At 44.4% G+C, this 13,388-nt stretch overlaps 3 protein-coding genes across 3 annotated transcripts in view; all 3 read right to left on the bottom strand.

Annotated features, from left to right (window-relative positions):
- The window catches only part of LOC125771142 (uncharacterized), a 62,162-nt gene extending 54,551 nt beyond the window's left edge, over positions 1 to 7,611 (bottom strand). Inside the window, exon 1 of the mRNA XM_049441516.1 lies at positions 5,951 to 7,611. Within this exon, the coding sequence (XP_049297473.1) occupies positions 5,951 to 6,431 (481 nt within the window). The 5' untranslated portion in view covers positions 6,432 to 7,611. The remainder of the gene's footprint in view (positions 1 to 5,950) is intronic.
- Positions 7,612 to 9,784: 2,173 nt separating this feature from the next.
- On the bottom strand, positions 9,785 to 11,527 carry LOC125771204 (uncharacterized). Its single transcript, XM_049441601.1, has 2 exons — positions 11,376 to 11,527; positions 9,785 to 11,310 (listed from the first exon to the last, which is right to left on the bottom strand). Exon 2 carries the CDS (start codon positions 11,306 to 11,308, stop codon positions 10,745 to 10,747), a length of 564 nt encoding a protein of 187 aa, XP_049297558.1. The 5' UTR covers positions 11,309 to 11,310; positions 11,376 to 11,527; the 3' UTR covers positions 9,785 to 10,744.
- Positions 11,528 to 12,325: 798 nt separating this feature from the next.
- Positions 12,326 to 13,141, bottom strand: LOC125771197 (peritrophin-1-like). Its single transcript, XM_049441589.1, has 2 exons — positions 13,022 to 13,141; positions 12,326 to 12,953 (listed from the first exon to the last, which is right to left on the bottom strand). Exons 1-2 carry the CDS (start codon positions 13,029 to 13,031, stop codon positions 12,337 to 12,339), a joined length of 627 nt encoding a protein of 208 aa, XP_049297546.1. The 5' UTR covers positions 13,032 to 13,141; the 3' UTR covers positions 12,326 to 12,336.
- Positions 13,142 to 13,388: the final 247 nt, after the last annotated feature.

The raw sequence follows: 13,388 nt of genomic DNA, 5'->3' as shown, positions 1-13,388 counted from the left end.
ACCTACCGTACACTAATAGTAATTATAAACAACCGACAAGTCTTGTTTTAAGTATGTGAAAGTGGTCCTGTGCCGTCCGATTGGAAGTGGCATTCGGGCAACTCCTACCAGTCTCCACCGTCTCCACTGTGCATTCACACACTAATGAGAAAGCAGCAGAACGTCCTCGACCGTGTTCCGTGTTTTGCAATGTTCTATTAATATTTTATTACCAATTGGATGGCAATAATTAGCGATCGTGCTCCGAGCGATTCCGCAGGTGTGTGTGCAAGCCACACGAAATGGATTGCTAATGGAAATGGGGAAATGCAGTTCCCATTTGCCGAGTGTTTGTGTGGGATACCACAGGTTTGGGTGTACGAGTGATCGATTGAAAATGGTTCTTTAATTGATTTTAAGCTAAAGGTGCTAATGAAGCGTTCTTTGGAAGGATTATGATAGGTAAGTTTTTGGTGTAATTGTTTTCTTATATTTGAAATATAATTTTGTATTTTTTTTTATCTAAACTATGAAGAATAAAATACCGAAAGAAATATAACTGCTTCAGGTAATTCCACGTTCTTCTTGGTATGTAAAAAAATAATCATGATAAATGATTAAATTTAATATTTTTAACAACAAAAATTCGCTTACTGAATTGTTCCAAATAGATGTTTTTATTTAAAGCGTTTTTATTTAAAGAAAACAGTAGAATTTTAAATCAAAATAAATAATAAAATAACGAACTAGAAACTTCCCCAAATGATGACAAAAAATTAAAAAATTAATTCAAAAACGTTTACAAGCAAAGGTAATTACTTTAAGGCAAATAAAAATTAATTTTTATGTATATCCATTATTTATGATTTCGTTTATTATAAAAATATTACCATAAATACACCACAAATTGACCAATTAACAATCACCGATAAAACGATGCCCAACTGCTCGTTGAATATTTCAGCTAATTCAACAATGCTCCCCCGGAAGAACTGTTGCTTCCTTTCACCCGACTGATCATCTTAGAATCGTTTCTGCAATTACATAGAGCAGCCTATTTCAAAGAACAACGAAGCCATTTCATCGATCGCACCATATCGAATCGATTATGCAACGAGGGAAAACGGACAACCTGTGCCTGCATGGTTTGCTGCAGCAAAGTATGACGCAGTCGCGACCCGTTGTCGTTGTCAATTTCCGCGATTAAATAAAAAAAACCACCCCCCGGTCCGTGAGGGTTGCAGCCGACCACCATTCGAACATAATATCACTCCACCCCGCCCTGGTGACGATGCTTCCCCGGGGGGTCAGAGTGCGTGCGAAGAATGTTTTGTTGCGGTGAACGTTAAAATCGATTTATTCGCTACGGATCGATTGACATAAATGCTGTACTTTTTCGCTTTTCCTGCCAAGTGGTCGATGCAAAGCATACGTTTATTATGTGTTTTTTTTTCTAAAGGTGGGAGGACTATTTTAATGCCATGTTGGTGGGATTTTTCACTCACGTTTTATTTTTTTTTTGTTGTCTGAGCGTATGAAATGATTGTCATTACCCAGACGCAGCACATTACGGTCATTAAATCAACTGCAGCAACGAAGCGCACTGCTGTCCAACAAATGGCAGTGCAGCAAAGTGTCTACGAAACTGTCCTATTTTTCCTTCCAACACCCCGCTTTTATGGTCTTACAATGCGGACCGTGCAAAGTGAATATCCTTTCCCCACCCTCATTTTTCAGCACTTCTGGGTGCAGTGAAGAATAAGCTTAACTGGGGGAAAAACAAAACGAACGAATCGGTGAGAAAAACAACAGAACCAGAAACCATAAATTCATCCACCGTCCGTTAATCCGTCATCTCCGCAGACACTTTACACTTCCCTGGTTTTTTTTTTGCCCGAAACGATTACGGATGAAGGTGGTCATAAGAATGCAGATTTTCCCGACTTTCCGTTCGAGTGATTTTCCGCACCGAGACAACTGCAGCACTTTGGCGTCGAGTAAGAGCGCCAATCGTAAAATCGCTGCATTATAGCCACCCACAATGTGCAGCCAAAGGATGCAAGGAAGAGAAGGAACAAAAAGCGGGAGTGAGAGAAGCTAAATGGCACCCTGGGCACCGCACACAAATGACTGCCGAACGTCAATCGGTGGAAAATCATTGAAAAATAACGGGGTTTTGGAAAAAAAACAAAATGGAACAAAAACGACTGAGTGCGATAAATCGCATCAGCGTGAAAGGAATCTGAAAAACAGACGCCCAACGCTCTGGAACTGGAACTCAGGGGGAGAAAAAACATATAATCATAGGGGGAGGGTGTAAATTTATTTGGATTTTGGTTCGATTTGCATATTTTATGCATTGATAAGTGGAACAAGCATCGGGCGAATGCGAATATGAAATTGATTTTTGCCCACTGCCGCTTCGGAATGCCTCTTCTTGTGCATTTCATCTCTCGCTCTCGTACGAAGTTGGTGTGGGAATGTGTGCGCTTGTTCCTGCTGGAAGTGGATGCGGAACAGAATTTCTGTTTTTATTGATTTTTTAATCCATCCTACCCTCTGACACTTTTGCACTTTTACAACCGGAGTGTTTTTTTTTTGGTTCGCGGTACGGTGGTTTAATTTTCCCATACCGAATAACTTTCACTGCTATCGATTTCACATTTCCTTTTGTCAGATAATTGTTTTTATTCAATATTTTGCACCACTGATTTGGACGGTATTTAATTAATGCGTTTGCGAGGAGCATGTTCCCTTTCGTGCTTTTGTTACTCTAGAACGCATGCTTGCAATTACGCCTAAAAGTATGAAATACGTTACCCAAAAGAGGATACATTTATTTAAGCAGCAGTGAAAGTATCTAAATAATGGAAGTTTGTTTAAAAGGGCATCGATTGCACTAAAACTTCTTCAAAATCCTTCAATCACTTGAGTCCCCACTAAAAACCATTAACGAATATGAACCACGCTTCGGATTGTAAAACAGATCTGTCCCGTATCGTCATAGCTCGCGCCATGTCCAACTGTCACGTATGACTGCGGATGCACGTCGCACCATAATTTGCTGCCAATGTAGTAGTCTACCCATTTAGCCGGCCAGAGGAACATTCTTTTTTTCCTCACATTTTTTTTTCGGCGCTGCGTTGCGTACCATTTTCGGCAGGAAAGTGAAGAGACGAAACGAAAACGCCACTTTAAGAACGGTTTTTTCCCCCAAAAAGAATGTGTGACCCGGTCCCATGTGAACGGTTCGAAATGAAATGGAAATCTTCCATTTAGAGCAAAACAGAGATTGAGACCAAAAAGCGAAGCAAAACCAAAAAAAGGGTGGCGATACGGTAGCCACCATTACTGTTTTCGGAAAATCACAAAACGCCAAAGGAACGATCACGACCACGGTGGTCGAAAAATCGCAACAGCTAATGTGATCGTAGTTTGAGTAGTTTCAACAACCTCGCCATCCACTGTATAAACGAGCGCCAGGCACACAACAACCGATGGTACCGGGGAGGACGGATGGTAGAGAAATGCGACGGTGGCAGCACTCTAGAATCACCCAAACCATTTGGGAGACCTGTTATATGGGTCCCTTAATAGACATAAAGTCGCCAGAATGTATAACAAGATGACGCAAACATAATTGGATATTTGATACCGTTTCGTTTCACCGCCGCCGTTTCGTCCGTTCCACACTACGGTCAGTTTGAATGACCCCCGTACCCGGAAAGGTCTGCTGGTCGTGCTGGACTACACGAACGAGCAAGAATAGACTGCTGCAACGGAACGGTAGCTGAAGTAGCAACAGCAGCATCACATTCAATTCGCATTCCCTCCCAGATACCAGACAAGACGGAAAACATGGCCAGCGCTCGGGACGACTTTCATTCCTACTTAATACTATTCGGTGGCCATTAGCAGCAACGGCCAAGAATAACAATAAAAGCAGTCAACATTTCAACGCCCAAGGTTCCCCCCGTACACTGGAGCGCTTCAATCTTAGCGCCTTGCCGGAATGCCGCAATGTATTCTTCTGCCACACTGCGTTCGAGTTCGTGTCTTAAACTTTCAACACACCGAATGAACTGCGCCTTTCACTTCATTTGACTCGCACCATCGCGCGAAAATCGGACGGATCTACCGCACCGGACCCACGGACCACCGGACTGCCGATTGCGAATTTCCAATTTTCCATAAAAGAAAACTCACCCGCGCACTCGATCCTTTTCCTTACTCGGAGCACTCGGAGCATTTGTTTGGGGAATTCTTTCGGGGCGCTTTTCTTACTGCAAAGAAAGCAAAAACACAGCACGTCCACGGTGCGTTCCTTCTGTACCATCACCATCATCATCATCATCATCACCATCGCCATCAGGGTGTTTAGGAATTGGAAAACTCGCTACACAAACGATGAAGACGGTGAGAGCATTTTCCCTTTAAGCTGACTGCACCTCAACGGCCTAATCCCGTCGGAGACCCGTCGGGATGCTTTTAAATTCTTGCTGCTTTATTTCCGGTTTTTATTGCCACCCGTGTTCGTTGGCCACTGTCCGAAATGAGTTCAAGTATGTGTTTTTCTTTCCGTCCCCCGGTACGATTCCAGGCAGAATAAATGTTTGTTTTTTCTCCCCGTTCTGTCCGCTTTTATGTGCCCTACTGTGTGCGGGGAAAGTGCGTGTTAATGAAAATGAGCCACCATCACGTTGAGACTGAAAATCCAATGCGTTTTCGCTTCCAATGGGGTAGATTTTGCGGGTATTTTTTTATGGATGGATACGGAATTGGGAGACTGAATTTGGGGCTGAAATATCAAAACTCTATTTCGTTATCCGGTCAGCTCCCGTGGGATGATGCAACACAACAGCAACAATAAAAACATTGGGGACACCAACGGCGTGGCCGTTTCGGGAAATGGGCGAAAATGGCACGTGGTTTTGATTTTGATTATGTTTACGTCCCGGGAAATGGAGATGGCCCACCCGATCGATGGCCTATTTCGGTGTCGGTCAATGGAATTTGATGTGATTTTTTCATTACACTCTCGGGTGAAATCAAATCGGTTGGAATGGAGAAGTGTGCAATTCGGTCTCACAACTCATTTAGCGGGATTTTGAACTTGATACCTAAGGCAATCTACAGGAGGGAGGCAACAAAAAAAAAATCCAAAAAAGAAAAAAAGTACAATTTTAATGTTTTAAAGAATAAATTTCCACAAATCCTTAACACGTTTGATGGCTTCATTAAGCGAATTAGACAATATCATCGCACCGAGAACAAATTGTTTCCATTCAAATACCGCGTCGCGTACAACATCAACAAAACAAAAAACCTCTTAAGGTAACCATTCTTCTAATCAAACATTTGTAATCCTTTAATCCTCCGGGGTAAACACTATCCCCTCTCTTAGCGTATGCCAACCATTGAGTTGTTTCACATGGCCACAAAAGTACGGCCACACGCAATCCGAGCCCGAAACACACATCCCTAATGCTACCGACGGACAAAACGTCGCATTAGCATTGTAATGCGTATCACTTTAACCATCAACAGCAGATTACATAAAGTTAGAATTATGTTAGAACCGCGCGGGCCACAACGTTCAACACGGGGCCATACGACCAACACCAACACCACTTCACCATGTCATGTCAGGGTGTGAGACTTTCACGTTTCGTTTACTTTCTGGGGGATGCTTTCTTTTTGCCACTTGTTCTCTCGCGTGTGGCTTACGGTTTGTTACCAATTCCGGGCACGTGCACCCATGCAGTCCCATGTTGGGGACCGCCCCAACAAAACACGTCGCCGTCCAGTCATCGCTGCCCATTAGCTAATCCCAATTAAACGGAGCAAACTAGCGGTGACTGTCGTCACGATACATGCACGCACGCACGCACGTTCCGGGTCCCAGTTTGGACCTAGTGGCCGATAACGATAACGTGGCAAACAAAAACATGAAGCTGCCACTACAACTTACCGTTGTACAGGATGGTTGATTCGCGCGTGGCCGCTTCCGGCGAGTGAGGCGGTGGACTCGGTGCCGTTGCACCGGCAGTCGGTGAGGATGGACCCCAACAGGTGGCTACCGTACTGCCGGTGGTCTTGCTGCTGGCCGCGGTAGCCGTCGCCGCTGCCGGTGAATCACCCACGACGTCTATTTCTTCATCCTCCTCGACGAGTTCGGCCGGTCCTTGGGCCGTGCCCTGCGGTTGACTACATTCAGGCGCAACCGTCGTGGACGTGCTGGATGTGCTGGTAGTATCGTTGCTGCTGCTGCTACTACTTCTACTACCGGTTCGTTCCGTCGTGGATGGTGAAGATGGTACCGGGTGCAGTGGATTGCTTGTGCCGGTTGTGGAGGTGTTCGAGTCCAGTTCTTGCTCAGCGGTCGGTTGTTCTTCTGCTCGGTCCGGCCATGGATAGGCTTTCCATTTTTTTGCCATCAAACAGCGGGGCATTTTGAGTTGTGTGAAGTGAGGAGCGTGCGGAGTTCAATGAAAATGGGTGTCGGGAAAACTTAACAGCGCTTCCGGGGTTTCTACTACTCCCCCCGGGGTATGTCGTGTGACCAAACAGGGACGCTAAATGATCTCGAAACTTGGTATGGATTACGTTCAGGTACTTCTAAATACTGCTGTCAGCGTACAAGTGCATCAATTGCCGATCAGTGCCTTGCCCTTAGGTCGACTGAAATGATCCATGGCGTGGAGTTACTACATCGGATTGTTTCGATTCCTTTTTTTCTGGTTTTATTTTATCTCACGACCAACACGGCGTAAATCAATACTACTGGTTGCATTTGCTCACAGCAGGAGATAAATACTCCGGTGCCACTTCTGGAACCGATAGGACTTTGAAGATGGTTTGTTCCGTGCCTTCCGAAATGCAACAGTATTTCAGTGCGCTTGCTTCCCGCAAACTACTGTTGGTGTCTGTTGATTTTTCCTCACCTTCTGTTCCTCGTTAGGGGGGGAACTGTTTCTCAATTTTGCTCGCAATAAGATCCGGTGTAGCTGATGCGTACCCGAAAGGCTACATCCAGTTTTATATCCGCACCACCACCGTACGTGCTGGGATACGCGTGTTAGATACTCTGGAGAATACGCCCCTGCCAGGATACCCGTAAGGATGGAATAAATTTTACGCCCGAACGTGACACAGATACCAAAGCACTTTCATCCAGACAGTGAGCGAGCGAGAAGAATTGGCTGGAATTGTTTGGCGAACCACTGCGAACGAGCACGTGCACACTGCGGACACTGGACATGAAGAATTCCCAGTCCCTGCTTAGTAACTTTTTTGTGTTCCGCGAACAAGGTAGCAAGCTGAGAGGTGCTAGTTCTCGCACAAAACACTTAACGCTACGGCTATACGGTTAGCAATGTTTAAATTCGGAAACTGATGCGTGAAGAACCAGAACACAAATCATCAACACAGTTTCGAACGAATAGAGCTGGACGCACAAAAATTGACACCGTTGACTACTTGCGATGAAACACAAACAACCGTACCGCGATAGTAGTAATCGTAGTAATAGTAGTAGTAGTAGTAGTAAGTAGTAATCCGTAGAAGTTAGAGTCCATCAGCAAAAGAAGCCCGTTTCATCCACAAAACCGGGAGCTCCCGAAACTCAACGAAATAGGCCACAGCTCACACAAAACACAAAACGCACCCGAACGAGTGGCACACCGCTGGACATGATGCTTCCTCCGCAGAGCAGCTGGTTGCCTTTAACCCAACGACTCATACCGTACACCGACGGTTCTACCATTTATTTGTTCGCATCGAAACCACTGGCGCGGGAATCGATCGAACTACTTTCTCGGCAATCGCACTTCTTGCCCGGTTGCGGTTGCTATTGCTTTAACGGCTTTATTGCTTTTCTTCCTTATTGCTTTTCGGTTACCGCTGGTCTGGAGGAATGGATTCTTCCTTTTCCGCCTTTAATCCGATTGTTGCTGATCAGGGAACAGTGGCGGATTTTTGGGGTGCATCAGTTCACTGTTCGGACAGGTGGCTCAGGGTGGCCCAGAGTTCCAACTTAGACACTTAGACGTACATACGTAGGAGAACAGACGAAACGTTTTGCTTGCGACAAGAAACCGCACAGATAAGCACAGACTTGAGTAGAGTTCGGTTCGGATCGGTCGTCCTGAGCAGAAATCGAGCAGTAGAGCAGTAGAGCTCGTAGAGTAGCAGCCAAAGGAAAGTACAGTTCATCAACTTCACATTTGCACGTTACAGCTGAGAAATGGCACAGATTTGCCACCGGAAACTTGTTCACCCTCGCGCGTAAAGACGGACAGTTCTGGGGGAGTGAACAGAGTGGTAAAGGTAGTAGACGACCGACGGAAGGCGTTACGTTGTTATCCTAGTTCATCATGGCTACTGTGGCATTCGGTGGGCCGTCCCGCTTTTCGGCACACATCCGGACGGTATCGCGAACCGGTTGGGCGATACCGTGACACAGCAGCATTGGAATTTTTGCGCGGTCCACCAAGCGATGCGACGCGAAGCAGACACATACACCAAAATTTGCACTCAAAAACTCAATCCGAAATACCGACGAAAAGGAGTAAAACCGAAACGACACCAAACACGCGATAACGTTTGCACCGTTACACTAGCGCACATTGCTCAAGTAACGGTCACTTGATACTTTGCTACTCTTCACTATTCGCGCACACTACAGCTGGGATCGAATTGAGTCCCACCGTGTACCGACTGCTAGGCACGACCCGGCCACAGTCGGAACCAATTTTGTGTATTTTGGCAGGTTTTTTTCTCCGTCAATCACTACTTAATGCACTGGATTCTTCGCTTTTCGTTTTACACCAAACCGGAGGATGATGACGCGTTTTGTTACACTACGTGATAGATTTTCTTCGATGACCACTCCGTTGACAGTGGAAAGAAGAGTAGTGAAAGGCAGAAACACTAACGAGCAAAAAACAAACCGTATTCACACACACATACACATGACAGATGACAGCGAACAGTTTTAGTAGCAGTAGTAGGCTGGCTGGTAGTAGACCCGGAAAAGGAAACCAAAGGAGGGGAGGGGGCCAACACCGAGGTCCATGTAACAAATGTAAATGTACACAAACAGAAAAAAGAGTTGATACAAGAGTGATACGAGAGAGAAAAAAGTATCGGCACGACAACCGCACTGTACGAACCGTCGAAGGCGTTTGAATCCTGGCCGGCGCCGTGTAGTTGCATTTATGAAACCGAACATTCCGTACCCGAACCCTTCAAAAACCCGAAGCGAAGTCCTTTTCCAGTCGTTTCGGTTCTGCCGGCTTGCATGGTCGTTCGGGGTATTCGGGTCGTCGGGTGCGCCTGTCCCCCGCCTGGGTTTGAGGGTTCGTGCGCGCGAACAAGTTGCAGTCACCCGTGCTGTCTTTACGGGAGTTGCATGCAAGTTTGCAGATATCCGACCCGAGCTGGTTTTGCTCGCATCCAGCAACACGTTGGTTTACCAACACCGAAAAACCCGAGTACATAACGCATAACGCAACAAATGGTACGGCAGCAACAGCGAGTGAAGCCCCTAAAGCTGCCTATCGGTGTGTCTGTGTTCGGCACTGTTCGGCCGTTCGGCCGTTCGGGTTCGAATTTCCCCTAACACGAAACGTACACAATTTGTGCACAAGGGACCGGGCTGGTCACCCTATGTTGCGTGTAGTTTATGCTTTATGCTCCGGTGGTTTCTTTCATTTCCTCCAGGCAGACAGCCTAACCGGATCCGTTCTATTTCTTTCCCTCCGTCGTTAATGCCGGCCTTGTATGATCTCGCTTACCGTTTTTTTTCGGACCGCTTTACATCCGGCTGACGTGTGCCACGTAGCACTCTGCTCCATTGTTGATATCTTACTCCTATCTGTGTTTGCATCCTTTTCCATTCCTCTTGATCCAGCGTTGTTTCTAAGTTTTTTTTCTATTTACTCACATCGAATGAACCGAACAGACCGAAAAACGGTTTCTCTCCAGCATCGGTTTTCGCTCACTGTTACGCTCGCATGGCAGGCACTGTTATGAATGAAATTTATGCTGCGATCCTTCCGTCTTCGACTTGCTTCTTTCTCACTGGGAATGAGCACAATGTGAGCGTGAGTAGACCGCCTTCTCACTACCTGTCTCACAGAATCAGTTTTACTGTGTTTTACCTTTATTCTCTGTCACTATTTCGTGTTGCAGTAACATTTGCTGCTGTTACACAACTGTGTTGTCTCGAGCCAAGGTACAGCATTTAAAGTTTCAGCACGTGCTTCATATTTTGGATTTATGGAGCTTTCATTTTTGTTTTATCCCATTTTCTGATTGTTGTGGTAATGGTCTACGTAAACGTAGAATGATTTTTTTCTACTTGTATTTGTACAGCTGATCTATTCGGTTTATGAAGTTCTTTTTAATTGTGTTTCATTTTCAATAATTCTTGAGGAATTGGAACTCATTGTTAATCATGAAGGACTTTATGTTGTATAATTAGAAAAATAATTCATCTATATATTTTTTCTGATCTGATCTGATTAAAACCCCATTACGCACTCTGAGTACAAAACCAAAGCCTATAGCTTACTTTATTGTATGGAAGACGTTCGAGATACAGTATGAAACAAAAACTGGCTAACACACCGCTTAAGATTATCCTTATCTTATAGCTAATGACTGAGAACTCGTTTGTTGTGCAGTGTTTTTTCGCTTTCGAGCAAAAACTGCTACACAACCTGGAAAAATACATCCGGAAATAGAACCAGAGCACCATAATCTAAGACTTTGCCTCATCCGCCATTGCTCCATCAGCATTAGACGAGATGAAGAACGTTTGAACGCCCGCTTGAAGCTCATTGATTGCAGTCTTAATGTGATCCATTCCGTTTAGAAACAAATTCAAAAATGATTTTGAATCTTTCTCGATGGGTGATTGTTTATGGACCTTTTGGACATCAGTGTCTTCAACCTCCTCAGGTTCGCTCTGTTGCAAAACTGGTGCAATGTCAGGCGTTTGGACATGAACCGTTTCCTCCACAGCATCAGTCACAACAGTTTCAACAACTTCGTGATCATCCACATTGCTCACCGTTACCTCAGCGTCATTATTTTGTTCTTGCAAATCTTTCGCTGGTTCTGGATCTTTATCTTCCGACGCTTCCTCTACGGGTTGGGCAGGTAATTCCGTTGATGGTGATACCGTTTCTTGATCGATTGTGGTCACTTCTTCAGCTGCTGTGGTAGGGTGTTCTGTTTTTCCCACACGTGTCCGCCTTGGGGACGCAAGTGCAGCCGAAAACGTCGCTGCCACAAACAGTACGAGTAGCAAACTATATTTCATCTCTGAAAACAACAATTATTGAAATGTTAAGAAACATCAATTTTTGAGATATATTCACTACACTCACTGTATTTTGTTGGATCTTTTTTTTTGGAAATTTTTAGTTCTCCGAAAACTACTTCTGTACGTTCTTCAGTACCCGATATAACGAAATGCTAGATGGTATTCTTTCAGACCTCTGCTTTATATAGCTTATGTCGTTCTTTCGGCTTCTCTACACCTCAACGTACACTTGCTACACTGTAACGCGGTGTGTACGGAACCAGCGACATCTTATCACGTGGCGAGACTGGAGTCACTAAACAATTCCCTCGCCAGAACGTGCCCATCGGTGCAAATATGCAAACACTCTCCGTTAGCCATCTTTAACCAGAACGTCACGTGTTACCACTACGACCGCCAAGCGGATGGAATCGTACAAAGTCTTGTTATTTAACCGATCGCAACTTGCGTATAAAATCTTACGTCATCATCTGGCTATCAAAAACGGTCAACTCGGGCTCGGTTGCATAATTTGCACCCACAAACAGAAAACATATCACAGCGCGAAAACTGCAAACATTGCATGATTCGGTTGAAAGCAACCAGAAACAAAACGGAAAACATTGGAGCAAAACATTTGTTTACCAACAAACCTTTGTAAAGTGTGGTCGGGCTGTAGCTATTTTCGCATCAACTGTTGGTAAGGTGTTTATATTTTGTTTACCAAGCTTAAAAGGAAGTGAAAACACAAGTTTTTTTTTGTTATTTTTATACCCTGCTGACCATTCTATGCTGTGTAAAGATCACATTATATCGGTGTCTTCTTGATCTTACACTGAAAATAGAAATCTTCTTGTCAACCGAACCATTGAGCGTGTATTTTATGTGACTAAATAGAATTAGTTTTTTTTTCAAACTATTTTCTTTCTTTATTAGGCTTACATTTGGATACTATTTAGATTTTTTAGGATCGCTTTACACTAGCCTAGCGTATCAGTTATATTTATTAAGTAACCAAATGGCCGAAAAGATTCGTTTTTAATTTTTCACACATTCAAAACAACTGTTACAATAAGAACTAAAATCGAAGTAACGCCACGTATAGTAGCACCAGAAACTTCCGGCTGAACCGTTGTCGTTACTTCCTCGTCCGAACGACGTACACGACTAAAGGAAGGTAACTCTAACGTTGGTTTTGGTGGCTTCACAGCACAACCCGTACTGGGTGAATGTTCGTAGTCACATTGGCATGACTCATGGTTCCAGTAAAGCCGTTTCGGACAGCTTAGCTCGACGGGAACTGCCGACACACAAGCGTAGAATTTATGACATTCACTATGAGGTATAAAGATCACTTCCTCGGCCGGATTCGCATGCACAGGACAACGGGTAAGCTTTGGAGGACACTTGCTAACAAGCGGTGAAGTATCTGGACCAGTCTGCCTCACGCCACATTTTGACACCTCTGGTATACTGCACGTAGACTCCACTATATCCCATTCCGAGCCGCGTGGACAACGCTGTTCGATGACTTTCGAATCAGTACATATAGAATATCGAGTACAATCGGTGGGATGAGGAAGATACAACTTGTCTCCTAAACACGGGGACACCTGCTCTGTGAAACCGGCCACGAAGTTCACCAACAAACAAACGGCTAAAACTAATCCAAAAATAAAATATTTCCGGTTGTAGTATTTATGAAGATTCGAAGTGCATTTGAAAACGTACCGATCACCATCACGTCAGTTACACTAGTTTGTTGCACACTGGGAACTTACGATATCGAGACTGATAAAAATCTATTCGACAACCTTCACAATCAGCTAGATATCATCTTTTATAGCTATCACTGGTTTTATAGCTAGTGAATATCAGTCAAGTGTCTAGAGAGTGAATCGATGTCAGTCACCACGCGCCATTTGCTTAGCAATATTTACACTGATACTGATAAGTATAATAAGACACCGTTCTTGGTGGCAGATTCACACCCTTCATAGTAGTACAAACATTTAAAAAAATGAATCAAGGTTACTGTATGAGGAGTTTATGCATGAAGCAAAGTTGTACCACTTAATAATACCTTTTTTTGAGGAAG

The sequence above is a fragment of the Anopheles funestus genome, chromosome 3RL (assembly GCF_943734845.2).
Source record: "Anopheles funestus chromosome 3RL, idAnoFuneDA-416_04, whole genome shotgun sequence".
NCBI classification, from domain to species: domain Eukaryota; kingdom Metazoa; phylum Arthropoda; class Insecta; order Diptera; family Culicidae; genus Anopheles; species Anopheles funestus.
Note: the sequence above shows the minus strand (reverse complement) of the source record. Positions and strands in the feature narration are given on the sequence as shown.